This window comes from Erpetoichthys calabaricus, chromosome 3, assembly GCF_900747795.2.
Source record: "Erpetoichthys calabaricus chromosome 3, fErpCal1.3, whole genome shotgun sequence".
NCBI classification, from domain to species: Eukaryota; Metazoa; Chordata; class Cladistia; order Polypteriformes; family Polypteridae; genus Erpetoichthys; species Erpetoichthys calabaricus.
Window position 1 is genome coordinate 141,955,763 of NC_041396.2, and position 23,472 is coordinate 141,979,234.

The 23,472-nt window shown below is 37.4% G+C and overlaps 2 protein-coding genes across 2 annotated transcripts in view; one reads left to right on the forward strand and one right to left on the reverse strand.

Moving 5' to 3' along the window:
- Positions 1-11,567, forward strand: part of cmtr1 (cap methyltransferase 1) — a 161,819-nt gene extending 150,252 nt beyond the window's left edge. Inside the window, 7 exon segments of the mRNA XM_028791957.2 lie at positions 1,500-1,591; positions 1,688-1,756; positions 2,708-2,755; positions 5,248-5,290; positions 5,292-5,361; positions 8,379-8,487; positions 10,413-11,567. Of these exon segments, the coding sequence (XP_028647790.1) occupies positions 1,500-1,591; positions 1,688-1,756; positions 2,708-2,755; positions 5,248-5,290; positions 5,292-5,361; positions 8,379-8,487; positions 10,413-10,548 (567 nt within the window). The 3' untranslated portion in view covers positions 10,549-11,567.
- An 863-nt stretch (positions 11,568-12,430) lies between these two features.
- ccdc167 (coiled-coil domain containing 167) lies at positions 12,431-22,974 on the reverse strand. Its single transcript, XM_028791955.2, has 4 exons — positions 22,859-22,974; positions 20,822-20,916; positions 17,003-17,055; positions 12,431-13,171 (listed from the first exon to the last, which is right to left on the reverse strand). Exons 1-4 carry the CDS (start codon positions 22,898-22,900, stop codon positions 13,065-13,067), a joined length of 297 nt encoding a protein of 98 aa, XP_028647788.1. The 5' UTR covers positions 22,901-22,974; the 3' UTR covers positions 12,431-13,064.
- Positions 22,975-23,472: the final 498 nt, after the last annotated feature.

The following is a 23,472-nucleotide window of genomic DNA, read 5'->3' on the forward strand; positions in this document are numbered from 1 at the left end:
ACATGCATTGTGAGCTGTAAGGTCTTATATAGACAGGTGTGTGGCTTTCCTAATCAAGTCCAATCAGTATAATCAAACACAGCTGGACTCAAATGAAGGTGATCTCAAGGATGATCAGAAGAAATGGAAAGCACCTGAGTTTAAATATATGAGTGTCACAGCAAAGGGTCTGAATACTTAGGACCATGTGATATTTCAGTTTTTCTTTTTTAATAAATCTGCAACAATTTCAAAAATTCTTTTTTTTGTCTGTCAATATGGGGTGCTGTGTGTACATTAATGAGGAAAAAAATTAATTTAAATGATTTTAGCAAATGGCTGCAATATAACAAAGAGTGAAAAATTGAAGAGGGTCTGAATACTTTCCGTACCCACTGTATGTACATGTGATTTCTCAGTTTTTTTATTTTTAATAAATTTGCAAAAACCTCAAGTAAACCTTTTTCATGTTGTCATTATGGAGTGTTGTGTGCAGAATTCTGAGGAAAAAAATGAATTTAATCCATTTTGGAATAAGGCTGTAACATAACAAAATGTGGAAAAAGTGATGCTCTGTGAATACTTTCCGGATGCACTGTAAGATGTGGTGGTCTAAGAGAATAAGAGGTGAAATGGTTACTGAAAGGAAAGAGGACAAAGACTGGCAGACATGTGTCCAAAAGGAAGCTGCCCTAATTGAAATAGTTTTAACATGATATACCACATGCTTATGTCTGAAATGTGTCATTTTTAACCTTCTGGGAGTCACTCTTAGAGGTCAAGGACCCACTGGTAAAAGATTCTAATATCAGCAACCTCAAAATAGCATAAAATCACACTCCATATGTCTATATCACTGATTTCCCTTTTTATATATATATATAAGTTTTATGAAAAGGAGTAACTTTGACCACTCATTTCCTATTAGGGGGTCAGATGATGTGGCATGCATAACTTCAAGTCCTTCTGATCATTTTTGCTGAAGACACCTATTGGTTTATTCTTTTATCATAAAGGTTTCATGTATTGCACAAAATATGATCCCAGATTTGGTCTAGATGGTCTTAAAAAGGGGGAACCACCATAAAGCTCAATATCTTGCATAACTAGACATCAAGATAAATCAAATGATGAATTATATTTGGTGGTTTCTCGTACTGGAGAGTGAGGATGTGCCAGACAAACAAGAACTGAAGTGATTTTGAAGCATTCATTAAGTCATTCTTATCAACACAATAGTAAGCAGAGCTTTGACAGCTTGAGTGTTTGTATGTTGTATACCTGTTACTGTTTTCTTCCTCCAGTAGTGTTGTACTGTCACAGCATTGATTGAGGAGGATATACATAAACATTATTATTATTATTGCTCCCCGGGTATGGTTCAGTTCTGTCTGTCAAATTAATGGGTGCTAGTATTATCCCCAAACGGTTACAAAGTCAGCTTATAGAATATTTCAAGTTATTTTTTTGATCTCTTCATGCTACATGCTTTTGTTGTTTATAAATTGTTTCAATTCCAGGGCAAAGCTCAGAGAAGAATCTGTTCCATTCATATCCTTGATGCACTTATTCTAAATGGCACTGACATTCGTGATCAGCATTTTAACCTGAGGTAAGGATACAGGAAGATTTAAAAATGAATATGATATTTATTAACAGTCTGAACTTTCAGATTTAAACTTACTTTGTTTTACCCGATTGTTTGCAGAATTCAAATGGCAGAAAAGTTTGTAAAAGCTGTTTCTAAACTGAGTCGTCCAGACATGAACCCCATTCGGTGAGTAATGTAATTTATGTTATTTGCAGGCAAGTAAGAATTTACCTTATTCATAAACACCATTTTTTTAATCAACAGTGATGTTAACGTTTGTGGAAAAATAGATAATGTGTTGTATTAGAAGAGACAAAGTGACATTGTACAAAGAGAAGCTTAGAAGGTATGAGTGATTTTGGGACAAATTGACAGCCTTTTTACAAACTAGTTTTAGAACAAGCAAACTCTGGTTCCTATTTTATCTTCCATACCTTATTTCCAATGGTTTCAATTACCATTCATGAAATTTTATAGTTTATGTAGTTCATGCTCAGTTTTTGGATCTTGTGTTAACCTTGAAACTCATTTAACAAAGCATCTGAGATATACTGTTCATTGATTGTGGTCAAACTCCTTTCAGAAGATGATAGGCAAAGCTGTGTTGGTCATGGCCACTAATTTTAAACATTCATTTTGGCAGTTTGGCGTGGTTTTTTTCCCATTAAATAGTCGCTTTTTGAGGAAAATTGAATTGTACTTTGTAGTGGATCCCAGACAATGTACAAGCCCTTAGTGAAGTTTGAGGTGGTAACACAGCTTTGTCTTTATACTACAAACGTTTATCGTTAATGAGAAAGTTTATAGGTGAATATTAAATTTGGAAGATAAAGGCATTGTACACAGTGTTAAACAATGTTGAGAAAAAAAATAAGCAAAATAAAAAGATATTATTAAAAAATTAAAAGAACAAATAAAACTGGTAATTTCTCAAAATCTTCACTGTTAGATGAGTATGCAACAGTACTTTCCATAGTTTTGAATCATTCAGTTAATGACTTAACACATTCTTTAGTGTTGATTGTGAAAGAAAAGCGCCAATTAACTATTCATACTGAAGTCCTGTCATTTCTTTTTGAAGTGGGTTTAAGTCAATTGTTTAATGATTAAAAATGCATTTGTTCTTTACATTTGTAGAGTGAAAGATGTATATAGATTGGAAGAGATGGAGAAGATCTTTGTAAGGTGAGAGGAGAGTAAAATGCATTTAACAACATTGAAGTTTATGCAATAAAAGAGCAAAAGGCATTTATAATAACTATGAAGTGTCCTCTGTAAAATATTAAAATATTTAAACTTAAAAATAGGGAAAAGTTGGAAATTGTATAGAAAAATCCAATTCAGGCTATAATGAGAAGAACTTAAATTGATGGAGTCCACAGAACCAACAGCATTTTTTCCAGTGTTGCATGCTAAAATACCTTTCTTAAAATTCTATCATTGTCCTGGAGAAATGAGTTTTGCTTTTCCATCCATCCATCCTCTTCCGCTTATCTGAGGTCGGGTCGCGGGGGCAGCAGCTTGAGCAGAGATGCCCAGACTTTCCCTCTCCCCGGCCACTTCTTCTAGCTCTTCCCGGGGGAATCCCAAGGCGTTCCCAGGCCAGCCAAGAGACATAGTCCCTCCAACGTGTCCTGGGTCTTCCCCGTGGCCTCCTCCCGGTTAGACGTCCCTGGAACACCTCACCAGGGAGGCATCCAGGAGGCATCCTGAACAGATGCCCGAGCCACCTCATCTGACTCCTCTCGATACAGAGGAGCAGCGGCTCTACTCTGAGCCCCTCCCGGATGACTGAGCTTCTCACCCTATCTTTAAGGGAAAGCCCAGACTCCTTGCGGAGGAAACTCATTTCAGCCGTTTGTATTCGCGATCTCGTTCTTTTGGTCACTACCCATAGCTCATGACCATAGGTGAGGGTAGGAACATAGATCGACTGGTAAATTGAGAGCTTTGCCTTACGGCTCAGCTCCTTTTTCACCATGACAGACCAATGCAGAGCCCGCATCACTGCGGACGCTGCATCACTGCGGACGCCGCACCGATCCGCCTGTCGATCTCATGTTCCATTCTTCCCTCACTCGTGAACAAGATCTCGAGATACTTGAACTCCTCCACTTGGGGCAGGATCTCGCTACCAACCCTGAGAGGGCACTCCACCCTTTTACGGCTGAGGACCATGGTCTCGGATTTGGAGGTGCTGATTCCCATCCCAGCCGCTTCACACTCGGCTGCAAACCGATCCAGAGAGAGCTGAAGATCATGGCCTGATGAAGCAAACAGGACAACATCATCTGCAAAAAGCAGTGACCCAATCCTGAGTCCACCAACCAGACCCCCTCAACGCCCTGGCTGCGCCTAGAAATTCTGTCCATAAAAAGTTATGAACAGAATCGGTGACAAAGGGCAGCCCTGGCGGAGTCCAACTTTCACTGGAAACGGGTTCGACTTACTGCCGGCAATGTGGACGAAGCTCTGGCACCAATCGTACAGGGACCGAACAGCCCTTATCAGGGGGGTCCGGTACCCCATACTCTCGGAGTACCCCCCACAGGATTCCCTGAGGGACACGGCTGATGACTTTTCCAAGTCCACAAAACACATGTAGACTGGTTGGGCAAACTCCCATACACCCTCCAGGACCCTGCTAAGGGTCCACTGTTCCATGACCAGGACGAAAACCACACTGTTCCTCCTGAATCCGAGGCTCGACTATCCAACGGACCCTCCTCTCCAGGACCCCGAATAGACTTTTCCAGGGAGGGCTGAGGAGACCGACTTTGATATGTGACAACTTCTTTTTTATTTCGGCACTGTGCGACTTTGTGAACTTGAGCTTTCGAGTTTCTCCAACACTATGTCACTCAATCAACTTTCTTTTGTTGATTATACGACTGTTTAAACCAACAAATAGTATGTTTTTCCTTTGCCTCCACTTGGTATTCTCTGAAATTCTTATATTTTCCCCCGTGCTTTTCCCATTGTCTTTTCACAGAAGGCTATTTATATTGATTTGCATATTCAAAGAGGCATAATTCTGGGAAGAGTTGGGGCGAGACAGAAGGCGTGTACGTTACTTTTCACGCTGATCGGGATTTATGTAGTGGAAGAACGTGAAAGTTTGCGTAAGCACAGATTCTTGCATCTGGATTTTTCTGTGCATACGCACATTCCCGCTTTTGGGCTTACACCATGTTATAGTGCGAGTTCTACGCACGGCGTTATACATGAAGCCCCAGGTCATGGATTATTAATAAAATTAAATAACATGTCCCCCGCTTACAGCTGAGCTGAGCTGTTCACTCACAGAGTTCCTTGTTTATCGTCCTTTGGTCAATTTCATGGTTTCAATCTCTCTGCCCAAAAGAAATTCACTTGTGGCACATTTTTCCACAATGTTGAAATCCTGCAGCAGAGCATCCATGTTCATTTGACCTTGGCTTCAACCAGACTTAACAGCAGAGCGCTGCACATGTTTGAACTACCCATAAGCCATCGCAAATATGTTGTATTTTGCCAGCTTCTATATATTGCAGCTGAGTAATTTTCAGATTCCCTTTACTTTTTGATTTACCCCTTGTATTGCTTAGTTTTTAGAAAATTAATTTTAAAAATCTAAAGCTAAATTGTGTGTTTTCTTTACCTATTTAATGACAACCTAACATTTTACTCTACCCTAGACTAGAGATGAAGTTAACAAAAAGCTCTGGTGGGATGCCTCGGTTTGTCTTATACAGGCCGAGATGACAGGCACTTCCTACCCACTGGTCTTTATATCATCAAGACTGTGAATGGTAAGACAGATGCATGAAGATACTCTGAACATGACCGTAGTGTGCAGCCAGCAAACAGAATGTGAATAAAAAACAGAAATTGTTTATCCCCTTTAATTCTGGTCTGTTGGTTGGAAATTATAAAGTGTTGTTTAATAAGATGCAACTTTTGATTTTGTGTTTAGAGTGGAGTGGTATTTGTTACTGTCTGTCTTTAAAGTGTAGTGAAGCTTTGTATGAACAGTGAAGGTACAGTATTTTACTACTGTATTTGGATGTCATTATCACATGTTACTCAGTTTTTCTTTTTTAATACATTTATACTTTCTTGTATAAGAAGTATAAGGAAAGTATTGCAGTCGTCCAAAAACTTGATTTCGAGATTTTGATGAATCTCGTCATTTTAGACCTCCCTGAGTCCGAAAATACCATTTTTGGAATTATGTCTGTCTGTGTGTCTGTCTGTGCGTGTATACAGTGCATCCGGAAAGTATTTACAGCGAATCACTTTTTCCACATTTTGTTATGTCTACAGCCTTATTCCAAAATGGATTAAATTCATTTTTTTCCTCAGAATTCTACACACAACACCCCATAATGACAAGTGAAAAAAGTTTACTTGAGGTTTTTGCAAAATTTATTAAAAATAAAAAAATTGAGAAAGCACATGTACATAAGTGTTTCACAGCCTTTGCCGTGAAGCTCGAAATTGAGCTCAGGTGCATCCTGTTTCCCCTGATCATCCTTGAGATGTTTCTGCAGCTTAATTGAGTCAACCTGTGGTAAATTCAGTTGACTGGACATGATTTTGGAAAGGCACACACCTGTCTATATAAGGTCCCACAGTTGACAGTTCATGTCAGAGCACAAACCAAGCATGAAGTCAAAGGAATTGTCTGTAGACCTCCGAGACAGGATTGTCTCGAGGCACATATCTGGGGAAGGTTACAGAAAAATTTCTGCTGCTTTGAAGGTCCCAATGAGCAGAGTGGCCTCCATCACCGTAAGTGGAAGAAGTTCGAAACCACCAGGACTCTTCCTAGAGCTGGCCGGCCATCTAAACTGAGCATCGGGGGAGAAGGGCCTTAGTCAGGGAGGTGACCAAGAACTCGATGGTCACTCTGTCAGAGCTCCAGAGGTCCTCTGTGGAGAGAGGAGAACCTTCCAGAAGGACAACCATCTCTGCAGCAATCCACCAATCAGGCCTGTATGGTAGAGTGGCCAGACGAAGCCACTCCTTAGTAAAAGGCACATGGCAGCCCGCCTGGAGTTTGCCAAAAGGCACCTGAAGGACTCTCAGACCATGAGAAAGAAAATTCTCTGGTCTGCTAGACAAAGATTGAACTCTTTGGTGTGAATGCCAGGCGTCACGTTTGGAGGAAACCTGGCACCATCCTACAGTGAAGCATGGTGGTGGCAGCATCATGCTGTGGGGATGTTTTTCAGCGGCAGGAACTGGGAGACTAGTCAGGATAAAGGGAAAGATGACTGCAGCAATGTACAGAGACATCCTGGATGAAAACCTGCTCCCCCCCCCCCCCCCCCCCCCCCCCCCCCCCCCCCCCCCCCCCCCCCCCCCCCCCCCCCCCCCCCTTTTGACCTCAGACTGGGGCGACGGTTCATCTTTCAGCAGGACAACGACCCTAAGCACAACCAAGATATCAAAGGAGTGGCTTAAGGACAACTCTGTGAATGTCCTTGAGTGGCCCAGCCAGAGCCCAGACTTGAATCCGATTGAACATCTCTGGGGAGATCTTAAAATGGTTGTGCACCGACGCTTCCCATCCAACCTGATGGAGCTTGAGAGGTGCTGCAAAGAGAATGGGCGAAACTGGCCAAGGATAGGTGTGCCAAGCTTGTGACATCATATTCAACAAGACTTGAGGCTGTAAGTGTTGCCAAAGGGCATCGACAAAGTATTGAGAAAAGGCTGTGGATACTTATGTACATGTGATTTCTCAGTTTTTTTTATCCATCCATCCATCCATTTTCCAACCCGCTGAATCCGAACACAGGGTCACGGGGGTCTGCTGGAGCCAATCCCAGCCAACACAGGGCACAAGGCAGGAGCCAACCCACCGCAGCAGTTTTTTTATTTTTAATAAATTTGCAAAAACCTCAAACTTTTTTCACGTTGTCATTATGGAGTGTTGTGTGCTGAATTCTGAGGAAAAAAATGAATTTAATCCATTTTGGAATAAGACGGTAACATAACAAAAGGTGGAAAAAGTGATGTGCTGTGAATACTTTCTGGATGCACTGTATGTAGTTAAACACGATAACTTGAGTACGCTTTCAGTTGGGTCAACCAAATTTTGCATACAAGTATTGGGTACAAAATATAGATTTCTATCACCTTTTGAGCTATTTCCACTAACCGGAATTGGTACTTTTTTATTCATGCAGCTATAGAGTCTGATTTATTCAACTTTACTTTATAATAATTGTTCAATATATTATTAAGTTGATTTGATGTTGTTGGTTCTTTAATGTACATAATATAAAAATATAATCATTGTCTTGTGGTTTAGTCCTCAAATATCCATCCCCATATCTGAGTATACCAGAAAGTCTAGGGGAGACCACTCCCGATTTTTTAAGCTGGAACACCTTGATCTATCATGTTAAGGACATATTTGGAAGTAAATTGTTTTCATACATAAAATTTTATGTATGATCACAGAAATAAACAATGAGAACAGTAAATAATAATCTTGAAAGATCAATCTTTTTTCATGTATATTTTTTCACTAATGTATTTTATGTTTACTATACACTTATTTTAAATGAGTATACGCATACAGTATGTATGTGAAAGAAAAAAAGGCTAAAGGTTATTTGAACACTGAAAAGGAAAGAAGGTTACAGACAATGTTTCAGCTTTATATGTGTTCTTGATTACTGGTAAATGTACACCATCAAAATAAATAATGAACCATTACATTTTTCATTTTTAAATTTTTAGCATTTTCTTTAATGTGTGTAGTAAACATGTGTGACTCAAATCAATCTGACTAATCCTTTCCTGTATTTTTTAGATCCATGGACAATGGCATATAGTAAAACCTCCAAAAGAAAGTTCTTTTACAACAAGTTAACCACAAAGTCAACTTATGACATGCCAAGTGATGCTATTGCTTCATTCAAGTAAGTCTCCAAAGGGTTGTTTCTTTTATTTACCCCTTTAGAAGTTTTCTCTTTTTTTGCATACAACCTTAAGTCACTGTGGATTTAATTAATCTTTTTTGACATTGATCAACAAAACAAGACTCTTTAATGTCAAAGTTAAAACAGATCTCTGGAAAGAGGTCTAAATTAATTACAAATATAAAATAAAAGTATTCACTTCATTTATTATGAAAAACCTAAATCCTAACTGATTTAACCAGCTGGTTTTAAAAGTCACATGATTAGTTCAATGGAGTTCACCTGTCTGTATTCAAGGGACTTATATTGATTGTAGTACAAATGCACCTTATCTGGAAGGTCGAACTTGTGGTAAGTCAGTATTGTGGCCTAACCTACAAAATGAAGACAAAAGAACACTACAAGTAACACAGTGAAAAGTGGATTGACAGCCACAAGTTGGGGAAAAGGAGACAAAGTATCCAAGTTACTGAATATGTCTTGAAGTCCAGTTTAATCAATAACTAAAAAATGGAAAATTATGGCACAACTGTAAATCTGCCTATAATAAGCTGTCCACAAAAACTGAGTAATTGTGCAAGAAGGAAAATAGTGAGGAAGGCTAGCAAGAGACCGGTGATAACTATAAAGGAGTTACAAACTACAATGTCTCAGATTGGAGAATCTGTGCATACAATAACTGTTTTCTGGGTACTTCACCAATTATATCTTTATAAGGAAGTGGGAAAGAGAAAGCAATTGTTAAAAACCACATGTAACATCTCGGCTAGATTTTACTAGGAGGCACATAAGAGACCCTGAAGCTAGCTGGAAGAAGGTTCTAAGGTCTGATGAGTCCATAATTGAGGCCCTGGAAGGCTAGTGAGGGTAGAGGGTAAAATAAATGAAGCAAAATAGAAGGGAAATCCTGGAGGAAATCCTGACGTAGCCTTCACCCTGGGGGACGATTTGTATATCAGCAAGACAACAACGATAAGCATAAAGCCAAAGACACACAGGAATGGCTTAAAACAACAATCTTAATGTCCTGGGGTGACCAAAATCCAGATTTCGATCCAATTGGGAATTTATAGCAGAACTTGGAAAAGGATGTTCACTCACAATCCTCATACAGCTTGATAGAATCGGAGGAGTTTTGCAAAGAACAATGGGGAAAAATCGCAGTGTCCTGATGTGCAAAGCTATTGGAGAAAGACCTGTACACACAGACTCAAGGTCGTCATGGCTGCCTGTTTTATCATGCAGCCATACGATGATCCTTCCCAGGCCACACGTTTTGCACTGTGATAACCAGTGGAGGTCAGTTATGAACCCACAAAGTCTGGATTAAAAAGTCTCTCAGAAGTAGCTTCTTTTCTACACTGTGAGCAATAGAAGATCTCTTATTCCTATGTACGTCAGGACTGCTGCCAAGTACTGTATGTCGAGTTCTTCCTGGTGACGTCAGCTGAGCCCTCTCTCACTCAGCCTCGCCCATTTTTGTGCAATACCACCACCACACTACCAAAGGTGCATCTACTAAAAACTGACTTGAAGGGAGTGATTACTTATGTGGTCAATTATTTTGTTTTATTTTTGTAATTAATTCAGGCCACTTGGCAGAGATCTGCTTTCATTTTGACATTTAAGACTTAAGCGGTTGATAAAAAGGCCAGATTAAATCCAGTTAATCAATGTTGTATAATAAAAGAAAGTAAACACTTACAAGGTAGTGAATAGTTTTTATAGGCACTGCAGAAATTATGGTGTATCATTCTGTCTCGTTGCCTTTAACCTTAACTTGTGTTTATTTGCTATTGAAGGCTTCTATCAGAAGTGAAAGGAGTCATGAGCTGTGCAGGCATATATGTACAGTATTGGTATACATATGTTTGTGTGTATACTGTATACATAATAATTAAAGTCTTTTTCTCTCTCTCATTTAGTTCCTGCCACTTTGAGCGGCTCTTTTGGGCATGGGAAGAAGGTGTCAAAGTTCATGATTCTCAGTCAAGAATAGATTCTGACAAGCTCTCAAAAGAAGATGTACTGTCATTTATTCGGAAGCACTACCAGCTGTAAACGTGGTGTAGAAATGTAGATTTGTGTACTTTATTAGCTGTCCATCAAAAAGACTACCTTTTTTCACTCTTAAGAGAAATGGCTAAAGTCTTCAAACAAGCATGCTTCATTATTAAAATGTTACATGTGTAAAATTCTGCAGAAGAATCAAGGTTTCGGTTAAAATTCACTTGCCTTTTGAAGCTTTCATTTGTAAATGTTGGAATAAGGTTGCTTATTTTGTAAACACCAACTTTGTCCTGACCAATGATGAATTGCCTTCACAGAACTACTGACTTCATATCAATTTTGTTCAGACGATATTGAAATGGCAAGGTATTCTTTGGCAACTTCTTCCATGTCCAGCCACTTGACTTGAATATTTTCTTTTGAAATGGCACCAGGACTTAACATATTTTTAAAGGATATATAACCAGTTTAAGAACAAAAGATAAAAATTAGTTATGATTTGGAACCATGTCGTCATTATCACATAAAAGGGTTTGTTCCTTGGAATATTTTGCATTCATCTATGTTACTTAATACGTTGTTGCATAAAATATGATTCCTGAACTTGGATTGGACTCTGCAGCAGTAAACCTGGTTTAGCCTGCCACTATAACCACTTGCTTACATTTCACTGATTACTCTAAGACACAGTAAACGGGTGTACTTTTATGTTGTAATCTGGAGACATTTTGGATGCATTGGCTTTTGTTGATTTCTTTGTTTGTCCATTCTGAAAGCGCTGATTGGTACAAATAGTCAACTATTGCCATAAAGACCTGGAAAGCACCCACTGTGTTTCTGTGTTTGCTACTACCATCAATCAGTATATGATGCACTGTTTGCTGAATGTTGTCATTGAGAACATCTTTATCTTTCTCAAATCAGTAAAGGTAACAAACAGTTTTTCATAACCAAAGTTTTATTTTTGTTCTGCTTTATTTGGTATCAGACATGTGTTAATTGTTACAAGACATTTGAGAGAAGGTTCTATTTGTGAAATAAATAGTGGTGTTCAAAGATGTTTAATTCAATATTTTCTATTTACCTTCTAGTATGTAATTTATTATGGAAATTGACTGACATGTTCTGTTTATTTATGCACCCTCTAACTTCTCAAAGCTTTAAAAGTTGATAGTAATACATACAGTATCTAAAAATATTGACTTTAATCCTTGTAATTTTCTGTAGGGCATAAACCTTGGTAGCTGCTGCAAATAAGACCACCAATTAATAATCAATAATAATTACCTTAAACCATTCCCGGGAGTGAGGTGTTTTATGTCATTTGTGCATTTATAGATTGAATTATGTTATTTAAACTTTTGCTTGAACAATAAGCATCAAACGGCAGTATGGGTATGTTTAGTGATCTAAAAGCATCAGACAACCTACTAATGACATGCAAGTTTAAATTTAATGTTGTCAACTCAGTTTTTTAATTGCACATCCAAGTTTACAGAAAGATCTTATGTAAATTCAAAGTATGTACACATAATACAATTAAGTAAAAAAAAAAAAAAAAGTTTTGTTTAGGAATATACAGTATCACTCTTTATAAATATTTAGAATTTTCTGACTAAATTACTGTTTTTTTCCCTTAAACTCAAGCAATTGTGATTTCAGATAAGTTAACAAAAGTATAATCCTTTATTAATTTAAATATATGTATTAGAATTAGGCCATGTTTATTTGATCCCCATAAGTACCGAGACAGTTTAATGCTGTTCAAGCCAGTTATTTCCTTCTGTATGCAATATACAACACTATACATGAACTGTAATGGGTATTGGTGGATATAGACTTGGCTGTACACTTTGGTGGTTGTCTTAGAAGTCAAAGAATTCAATCAGAATAACAGAACAGAATGTGTGCAGAGCAGCAGCAACAACAATAATAATTTGAATTTTGTTTTTATTAACTTTTGCACATGTAACTGGCAGTGAGCAGTTTACTAGGGGAAATAGCCAGCAACTGAAAATGACCGCACCAGACACTTGGTAAAAAGAACAAAGTAAGGTTTGAAGCATTAATTACATGGAAATAATTTGCAACAAAATATACAGCTTTGTTAATTTACATTGTCTCAACATTTATATTCGTGAAAAATTTTACATAAAAGAGGTACTTTCCTAAAATAGTACAGCATAGGTACATAAAAATAAAAGGTGACATACTGTGCGTTTATCTCATGATCTTTTTTTCATTTCAAACAAGAATGCAATACAGGCATGTTATAGGATGTAACTTCCCTAGAAGAGAGAACTACCATTCCCAGCACTGTTCTGGAAATCCAGCTGTTGTGCTGAAAAGCTACATTGGCACAGAATGATGTGCACAGTCATGTTAATAGTAACAAATTTATGCAAGATTTATATTATACTAATAATGATATAGATTAAGTGATTTTTGCAACAAAACATACTTTCAGATTTTTTAACTGAATAATACCTCTTTTTGCACTTTGTGCCACTTTAACATATCCAAAATAAGTCACATCAGAGACTCGAAGCAGCTTATCTGGCCACACATCATGAATTAATCCAGAAGCTATATAAAAGTACAAATAAAGTTAAAATTGCAACCGACAGCAGCATATTTCTTCTATTTTCTCCTCGGAGGCAACGTAGTTGATGCTCTGAAATGGAGGAAAAAAAAAAAAGAAGAAAAGCAAAAAAATAATTAATGAACTTCTGTGTGAAACCAAATTCCAGTTCATACAAAATCTTGAAATAATCTGATGCTACTATTGTATTATTTTTATTTTCTCTTTATATAGGAATAGGTGTTTCATGTAATAGAAAAAAATCATTGGCTGACAGAACCAGAAATTTGTTTTATTAATATATTAAAAACATTTAGCTGTGAATTCCTGTAAATGTAACGCTTTCAAATCCGGATGTACTTTTCAGTGTCTTGTTATGTCTGTATGGCTACCTCTGTGCTTTACCGCTATTTCTTACTTAAGACAGAAGGCACCATTAAAAAGTGAAACTAAAAGAATTGTAATGAGGACAGCAAAGAAGAATAAATGAAACAATGCATTTACGCTGACCTCAAAGGAGAATATTTTACTGTACTTGCAGATGAGTGAAAGCAGACAATATGTTACTACTGTACTCCCTTTCTTAAAAGCCAGTTTTTAAACCATTTAAAACTATCACAATAGTGTCATGCTTACCCTCAGAAAAATGAGCCCGAAACAATAATTAGGGATGCTCCAATTAATCAGCCGCCAATCCGAAACAATAATTAGGGATGCTCCAATTAATCAGCCGCCAATCCGAAACAATAATTAGGGATGCTCCAATTAATCGGCCGCAATCAAAATTGGCTGATTTTCACACAAAAAAACTGCTTTTCTAAAGTTTACGGTAATTTAGTGTTGTGCTTCTTTATGTTACGCCAGTGCCTGTCTTTTCCCACAGCTTAAACAAAGCAGCAAATCACGGCTTGTTTTAGCAGAGAGTTTACGTTAAAGAAAGTGGAGCAGTAAACTGAGAAAACAGAATCGGAGTGGTTGTCCTGTGCATTTAGACAAATGGCACTACTTTAATGAATTCACATCTTTTTATTTTGTCTTTAATTAAAACGGACGCCATTTGAGTTTTGACAGCAAGCTCGTTTAAAATGCAGTAGCTTACATTTTTAATTAGATAAAGAAAAGATAAAGATGAATTTGAAATGGTTACTTAGTAAACAATTGGTTTTAAAAGATTTGTACTGTTTATTATTTGTTACTGTGTGTCATGCAGTGTAAGCTTTGGTAAGAAACAAGTACTACATAATTAAAGTGATAATCCATATTTTATAATTACACCACAAGAATTACAAATGTCTAGTTGATACACTGAAGAAAAAAACACTGTATAAATATAATAGAAAGCTGTAGTGCAATTAATGATTTAAAATGATTAAAATGTACAAGTGCATGTATATTTACATTTAAGCAGCGTTTAACTTCTAATACCAATTAATGGAAAGTATGAGAATATATACATATATTTGTTAGAAAAATGGTGAATTTTTTTTTTTTTTTAATAAGTAAGCCTTGCTTCAGATAGGTACATTACAGAAAAAAAACCAATATGATAGCTTGTAATTATGAGGTGAATTTTATTTTCTTGCCAAATGCATTATGGATAAATATTTTTGTACATATTTTATTAGTTAAATTATGTATTTTAAGGAAAGTATTTTACGGTCACTGAACAATAAGCCTACAGAATTTAATTTTGTTAATACAAAATTAACAGTTAACATCTATGGTCTACAGTTTAATTATAAAAATTTGGAAGTGAGCGTCATTAGGCTTTGCACCCTAGGAACCAAGTTACCCAAACTATTCTATAATGTTTCAGTAATTATTTACTGCTCTGATGCTAATCTTCCTGATCATAAAATTGGTCATTATGATAGCAATTGACAAGAAGAATTCATAATTAATTGCAGAATTAAGGTATTTGAGGGTTCCTCTAGAATGCCTCTTACTCTTGCATGATTTGGTTCAAAAACTAATCAGCACATCATCTCATAACAGGCTTAAGTTTCGAGTTTCGTATTTTTCCATCTAGCCGTTTTAGCTCTAGACCATCCTCAAGAAACTGTGACACACACACACCCATCATCGAAATATTGATGTTTTTGGTATCAGGGAACCCTAAAACGTCAAGATCCGTCTTGCTTCTCCCCCATATTAGATAGGCTATGGTAGAGGAGAGCGCAAAGCAAAAAACACTTTGATATAGGACATAAGGCTTCTGTGCATCCGGTTACACAGGAGATTAGTATAAAATGTTTTTCAGAGGGATAAAGAAAAAAAATTGGAATCGGTTGATCAAGTAACATGAAATCAGGGATCAATAACAACCTTGTCACCATAAATAAAGAAAGGTAAGGTAAGGTATGCCTAGTATCCACTGCTGTACAAATCCACAATTAGTACCTGTCCTTCATGTGACATGTTTTGAAACAGTCACCAATGCACAGTCCGACACTGCAGCTGGGAGAAAAGAGTGTTTCATTGTGCACTTTGCTTATATTATTTTTTTTGTTGCTTGCGCATGAGAGGGTAGAATGTCAGTACCTGATCCACATGATTGACATGTCTCATGATATTGTACAAGTAGGCTACCATGGTGCAAGGCTTAATGACTTTTACGTTTCCCCAGACACAAAATATTACAAGTGTTGAACTTAGCAGGCTGACTTCTTTTCTTGTCTTTCCACTTGATCACAATCATTTTGCCTTTGTCATGCGGCAGCTTTTTTTTTTTTTGCAGGATGATGTTATTACATCCACATGATGGCAGCTGAGTATTGCCCCAAGCATTACTCGGGCTTAACACTTTATACAGGATCCAAAAAAAAAGTCACCCTAGCGCTTCTCAGGTTTAAACATATTTATATAGAATTTCGAGCCCAAGAGAGACTCTGGGTTAATGGGAAGTAAAGGTTAATAGAATAAACAATGTGTGGTCTGCCAGGAAGGGCACCAGTCAGAAGCTCAAAAACGTTATGTGAACACAACAAGCTGCTCATCAACAGCAAACATCCATCAATTAAAACAATGAAGAAATATACTTTGTTTTTGCCTGTCATTTTTGATGGGTGTCACCTTTGATGACTGGCAAATACATAACATTACATTTTGTTGTGCCTAGATAATGAAAGCTGAAGGATCACCAACCCACAAAGTAGCTTATCAGATCACCTAAAAGAGAAACATAATTTTCTTTCTTGCACATTTATAGCTGCTGTATATTAAAAAATGAAATCCACATGTTTTTCATAAGCTTACAGATAATAAAACCTTCTACTTTGAATTAAAATAAATAATTAAAATCAAACCACACCATATATTCTAGGGGTGATTAGCTGCAGGTTTTTGCCTTAACCAAATTTTGAAGTAGAACTCATTTATTTACTAATAAAGCAATCTGTTTTTTAGCTTAGTTTTAGTTAACTAATTTTTTACAATTAAGAACTCTTGTCTATTTTAGTTTTAAACTACTGTATTAAGGTTTTAATTGTTGCATGTTTTCGTTGCTAGCCATCAGCTAATAATGAGGTGCAACTGACAAAGGAACCACCAGCTCTCCAGTTAAGGTGCTTCCATTTTAACCTGTGTCTATGCATTATGAAGTATCTGTGTCACTAAAATGTTTTGTAATAAATGAGAGAGAAGGAAAGGACCGCAAAACATGGATGAAGTTCTCAGAAAACGAATGTACAATGTTTGCCTTGGAATAATGAAAGCACTACCAACCATATAATGAAATACCAAGTTTCATTATCTACTAGGTCTGGCTTCTAATTATGAAACTGGTTGGAATGAAAGCCTGCAGCCACTACGGACCCCAGGATCCCCAGTATACGGTATTCTATGAATTGCTACAAACTGTCAAAGTTGGTCAAGCCTAATATTTTTTAAGCACATAGAAGAATGTATCAAACTTAAGTACAGTACCATATTTTGAAATTCTTTCTAATAATAAAGATTTTTCTTCTTCAAGTGACAGCCTAGATTAAAAAAAAAAAAAAAAAGCATTTAGTGTATATGTACAACATTGAATCTTCTATCTGTACACAAAAGGTACATTAGATCATTTGTAGAAGACTACAGGAAATTCTAAAATTGCCATAACTAACGATTAGATTTTAACTAGAATTTGTTCACTAAGTAATTATAGTTGGCTTATAATGTACAGCAGACAAACTGCAAGATATCTGCCACTACAATTCCAGGATTATTTGAGTTATTTAATGTTCCTTTACTTCCTTGTGCTCTTGCTTCAAAACAGCAATAATAAAAACATTTTTTGACAACATGTTCAATTAGCCAAGCTTAAAATATTAAAAATTACATTTGAAGTACTCAAAACACAAAGCCTTGCACTTCTAAAGCTGGCAGCCCATTACACAACTTCTAGTTGGAGGCATATCAAATCTGATGACTGTAGTTGCTGACCTCATCGCCTTGACGATATCAGATCACGTGACTGGGAATTGCTAAGGATGTCAAATTTCATGACTCCAAGATGACTTTCCAGCACAGTTTCACGTTTCTAAAGTATCGCAAGTTCACCCCTTTTTCTAATAATGTTCTGCCTAACAGTGGGCTTAGCCACAATCTCTGCCCTTTTTACCCATTTTGACTTCATGCTTAAACACAAGTCATCAGACAGACAAGCCTCTCTTATGTTTGCATGGTCCAAAACACCAGTGTTCCTTATTTCTCATGGCTGCATTATATGCACTGCACTTCAAGGTGAGCGCTCATTGGTTGCCAGCTCTTGAATACACAGAAATAAACTGCATAAGACTTTGAACAAAAATCAAACCACTCTGATTTTGTTGGGGTGAGTCACAGACTGGCCTGACTGTGTCACATGGGATGTCAAACTACATGAAGGTTTAATCTTGTAGCAGTGATGCAAAGTAGGTCTGTTGGATTAAACGTTGCCATTTGAATATAATTTGAATGTATTTAAAAAGATTTTATTCAAAGGCAATGTGACGGTACGGGATGGCTCCTGGCTACCTATTCTATTATGGGATCCTCTTGAACCTGACACCGTCAATAACGTAACCGAATGAGCATGGCAAAAGAGGACAAAACACACATGAAGAAAGGGGATGGTGTAAAAGTGATGAGTGTTTTTATTAACAACCAGGTCCACAAAAAGTGCAGTGCTCACAAAATAGTTCAATAAATAATCTCATAAAACAAAAGGTGAAGTGGAGGTTAAAATAATCCCAATAAATATTCATTAAAAACGAGGTTAAAATCAATTGGCAGGAAACTGTTGAAACTAAAAACTTGGTACCTTCTTCCTCACTGGCGGCTCCTCTGCTTATCCCATATGGGCTTTGCCGCAGAGGAGTCACCCTACTGACACACGCAGCTGACATTCTGCAGGTCCAGTTCCCTACCGTCCCATGGTCATGGTAAGGGTCCCTCTCCAGACCTAGGCTAGGCTTGGGACCCAAAGGCCATGGCGCTCTCCTCCCAATCCTCCTCGACCCCCATTGCCTTCCCGGTGTTCTATGGCAAGTTGCTCCTTTTAGTGCGCATCGCTCTGGCTCCCCGAGTTGTTCAGCCAGAATGATCACTCCTACAGCCCCCAGGCATCAGCCTCTCACATCGCTCAAGGGGCTTTCCTTCTCGGCTGCTTGCCTTCTGTGAACCTCACTTTACCACAACGGCAAAAGCTGACATTCCATTGGAGATGAATGGTTGTTCGACGTAAGAGTTACTCCAGATATGTGAGACTAAGCTATAGCAGTTTACAGATCTGTTTTTGCACTACAATTCCACAATCAGCCTTTTTGTTATTTTGAATGAATAGCTTGTTATCTTCATTAGTAAAACTTTCATCCCCTCACATCTTAATCCCCGGTGCTCTAAAACTCGTTTTCCATCTGATTCTGTCCCAACCACTCTTAAACCTAAGTTCCCAGACTGTTTAATGCTAAGACATTTCAATTAAATAAAGTGAAAAATAACAATCATAATTCTGATTTTCCTTTTATTACAGAGCTTTAAAAAGCCTTGTCAATATCAGCCAACATGTCATGTGCCACACTTAATCTCTGTCTTATGTGGCTACTGATTTTAATACATAATACTTAAACAAGGAGGTGTAATTAAAAAATATTCCAACCACCTTTATTAAAATATTGCTACATCTATAAAGGAGAAAAAAAAAAGTAGACAAGTTGTGCGGCCCCTGGTAATTTGTCACATTTGATAATATGAAAATCCCATACGCTACACACACAGAAGTTGCTTGTCCAGGTGCTGACTGGCCTTTTGTTCTGAATTGTGTGATATAAATGTTATCCTGACACTGTCCATTTGACACCTCCAAAAATAACGCAGTGTGGTGTAGTGGTTAACGTTTTGGACTACAAACCCTGAAGCTGTGGGTTCAAATTCTGCTACTGACTTTGTGTGACCATGAGCAGGTCACTTCACCTGCCAGTGCCCCAATTGGAAAACCAAAAAGAAAAGTAACCACTTGTATCATGAATGTTGTAACTCACCTTGGATAAAGGTGTCAGCCAAATAAGTAAATGTCCTATGTGTTGGAAAATGTTAGCAGCCCTCAGCTGGTGTCCTGTGCAACAAACTTATTGTGATGTGTCTTGCTGCTGCAAGAACAGCTGTGAGGAATAGGTTGGGGTAGAGCCTTGGGACAAGCACTTTTTATGAGGACACATGGCACCTCCACATGAAGACCTGAATGACAGGGGTGAGGGGATTGTTCTTCACAAACAGATTTGACGATTTAAGACATGCACATCCAGTCATCAGGAAAACAAGACGGCAGTGTGGTTGCTGTTCTTTAATGGGATGCGGCTGTTTAGGATTTTAATGCTTCTTATATTTAAATAACCAGTTGCCCAAGTACTGCTAGATTTTTTTTTGGACTGTTAGAGGATGTTCTTGCAGGGGCCTATGCTGTGGACATTACCATAATAAAAAAGTATTAGACAAGTACATACTAACACACATGTGATACCCAGAATCAATAACCTCAGTTTAAATATGTATATAGTTTTAACTTCAATATTCAAACTTAATTTTTTTTTGGCTAATTTGACAGCCCTAGGTAATGGGTGTTACAGAGCAAGATGTAGAGGACAGGATGATATGGAACAAGATGATCCTCTGTGGCAACCCCTAACTTGGAAGAGGAAGAAGAAGAAGAATGAACCAGTCATAGGTGGGCCATTAGTCCATCGCTGGGCACCCTCATACTCATTTGTGGCAACCTACTAGGCCGAATTTTCAAAAGTCTGCAATGTTTATATGGTTATTATTGTTATGCATACAGAATACAGTGAAATTCTTTTGTGCATGGGCTAATGAACATGAATACACTTTTCCTGTGCCATGATTAATATGATGAAGAAACCAAGTATGATTGATGGATTAATTTTCTTTTCATCATTCCTACGTAACCCACGAACAGGATTGAGCAGTTAAGTTTGAAGGACTTCACCTCTTTATTTCATTTGGCAGATGCTTTATTTCAAGTGCCTTCACAAGATATTATTTACACAGTCATCTTCTGTTCTAGTAATATAAATCTCTATATAAACCGATTTTCTTAGGAAAACACTGTATGTCTAAGGAAGGGACTGAACCGGTGACCTTGTGATTTAGCCCACCATTTGTCAGTTCATTTAAAGAAATATAAAATACCAGTGCCATCTTGAAAAAAGCACTAAAAACATAGCATCATGAAATGACATGAATGCAGAAGTGATAAAGGCTCACCTTTTATCTTCAAGTAGCTCCTCTTTCCGCAGTCTGAACTCCATTCCTTCTAGGCTTTTTCTGCAGACGGAAAGACGCTTCTCCACATTGTCAATCTGCAAACAAAGTATATAAAGAAAATGCTTGAATTTCCTGGCTACTTTATGAATATTTCCATATATTTTCTAAACCACAGTCAAATATGAAGTGGAGGGCCAGTGTCTAACTTGGTAACACAAAGTAAAGACATATATATGCCCGCACTAGACGGAATGCTGTCAACTCACTGCCACACAGGCAATTCAACCACTGATTAACTCGAGAGGAATCTTCTTTGGTCACAGGATGAACATACAAATTTATCACACAAAATATTTCAGCCCAGACACAAAGTGGCGTTCAAGTGACATGTAGTCAAAAAGAATTCAATTGTTACAAGCATGCTGTTAACACTCCAGGTTTTGACTTGTGTCAATCCAGAAATTGAGAAATGTGTTTCCTACATTTTTAATATTGGACAGTAGTAAGCACTTGTATACGTTACAGGAGGCGAAGCTGATTATTTGTGTTTTTCTTGCTTTTTAAGATTTTGATTTTTTTAATCATTCTGTTCATTTTTTTTTTTTTTTTTTACTAATTACAACATAAGTGAATATGACACTAACGTAGCAGCTCTCCATCAGCGTATGGTGTCATTTGCACCTGTGACTGCACTGCTTCTCGCTATTTTTCAGTATTTTGTTACAATTAAGGGAAAAAACACCAGACAAAAAACCTTAATTAAAACGAAAGTGGTAGAGGAAAGTGAAGCATTTAATGCTATTAAAAAATTACACATTTCTGATTTGTTTTCTAAATGTAAATAACGTACTGGTGTATTTATCCGAGTCAAAAAAATAAGAGAAAAAGGGCAAGCAAATTAAACACTTAGAAATAAGAGTGATTTGTGAAACTGGCTGGAATGATAGCCCACACTCAATCCCAGTGGTACCCCAGGGCTGAAGTGACTTAGTGTGAGTGAATAAACATAAACAATCTGGATAAGAATATAATCAAACTAGTTAAGTCTGCAAATGATAGCAGCCTAGGTGGAAAAGCAGATAATGCAGAATCTGTTGAATCATTACAGGGGGCTAATGGACAGCATACAGGCTTAGGGAGATTTGTGGCAGATGAAGTTTATTGTCGGTAAATGTAAAGTATTACACAGAGGAAGTAAAAACGGCAGATGTGAATACACAATGGGAGATCTGAAAGTTTAAAGTGCAGTATACCTTATGAGAAGGATTTAGGAGTCGTAGTGGATTCATCACTATCATCATGTACAGAAGTGATCAAGAAAGCTAATCGAATGTTACGTTGTTTATCACAACGTGCGGAGTATAAATTATGTTTAGGTTATGTAATGCACTTCACCATGAACATAGGGACACAGTCCGAAACTTGTCAAGGGTAAATTTCACACCTTCACGCACAGAGCTATTAACACATGGAATAAATTACCAATTAATGTTGTGGAGAACATAATTTGGGGCACCTTCCAATCTCGACTTTGTTATTTTGGACAATCGAGGTGAATAGGATGGGTAAGCTCTTTGGGCAGAATGGGATCATTCTCGTCATAATTTTCTAATGTTCTATAGTCGCGCCCATATAAAGTACGCTTTATTTTAAAATTATCAACACGATCAAGCCTCCCAAATGCAAGGTAACTGATTGTTTACAGCAACTACTTATCCCAAAACAGTCACAGGTTGGGACTCTGGGCAGGTGTCGAAAACCTCTAGGCTGAAGCCACACGAACGATCGGAAGTGGCACACAAATCCCACTACAGTATGTCCCATCTACTTTCATTCGCGCGTGCACGTATCATTCATAAGTAAGCGCGCACACACATGCGTAAAACTAACCTAATAATGTGAGGGCATAGATTTGCACATATAAGGGGCGAATGATGAAAATATTCATTTAGAAAAACAATAAATATAGTGATGTTTTCGCACAAAATTAACGGCCATAGTGTCCCCGCGCTTGTTATTGCCATTCGTGCTCATTACCTCCTCAGCAATGCTAACTTTTTCCTTCACGTTCTTAACCATCTTGCACAGATCCTCCCGGCTTTCTTTTTGTGACACGTCACTCTCATCAGCTTTCTTGGGGGCGGATCATAAAATATTCTGATCTTTGATTGGCCTAATTTACTAACGACTGTGTTTTGTCATTTCTTTCGTTCACCAATCAATACAGCAGCGCCGTTTCCTGCTGTAATAATTGGGTGGAGATGCGTGTCTATCATTAAATCCTCGCTCGCTTTTGGGAGGCGGGATTATTTTTTTAGTGATAAGAGAAGCACAGAGCTAAGAGATCAAAGCAGAAAAATGCGAATCCCAGCAAACGAAATAAAAACGTAATCTGTTGGTTCCTTTTTGGTTACAGGATAACATAACAGGCATTTTAAGGGATTAGACCACTTTCAAGGATACAGATGTTTTAACTACTGTAGTAAATTATAACATTTTTTATTAGTAAAGTATTTTTTTCACCAGTACTCAGGTTATAAATGTACAGTATAGTAAATTATAACATTTTTTATTAGTAAAGTATTTTTTTCACCAGTGCTCAGGTTATAAATGTACAGTATACAGTATGTATATGGGATTTCCTTATCTGG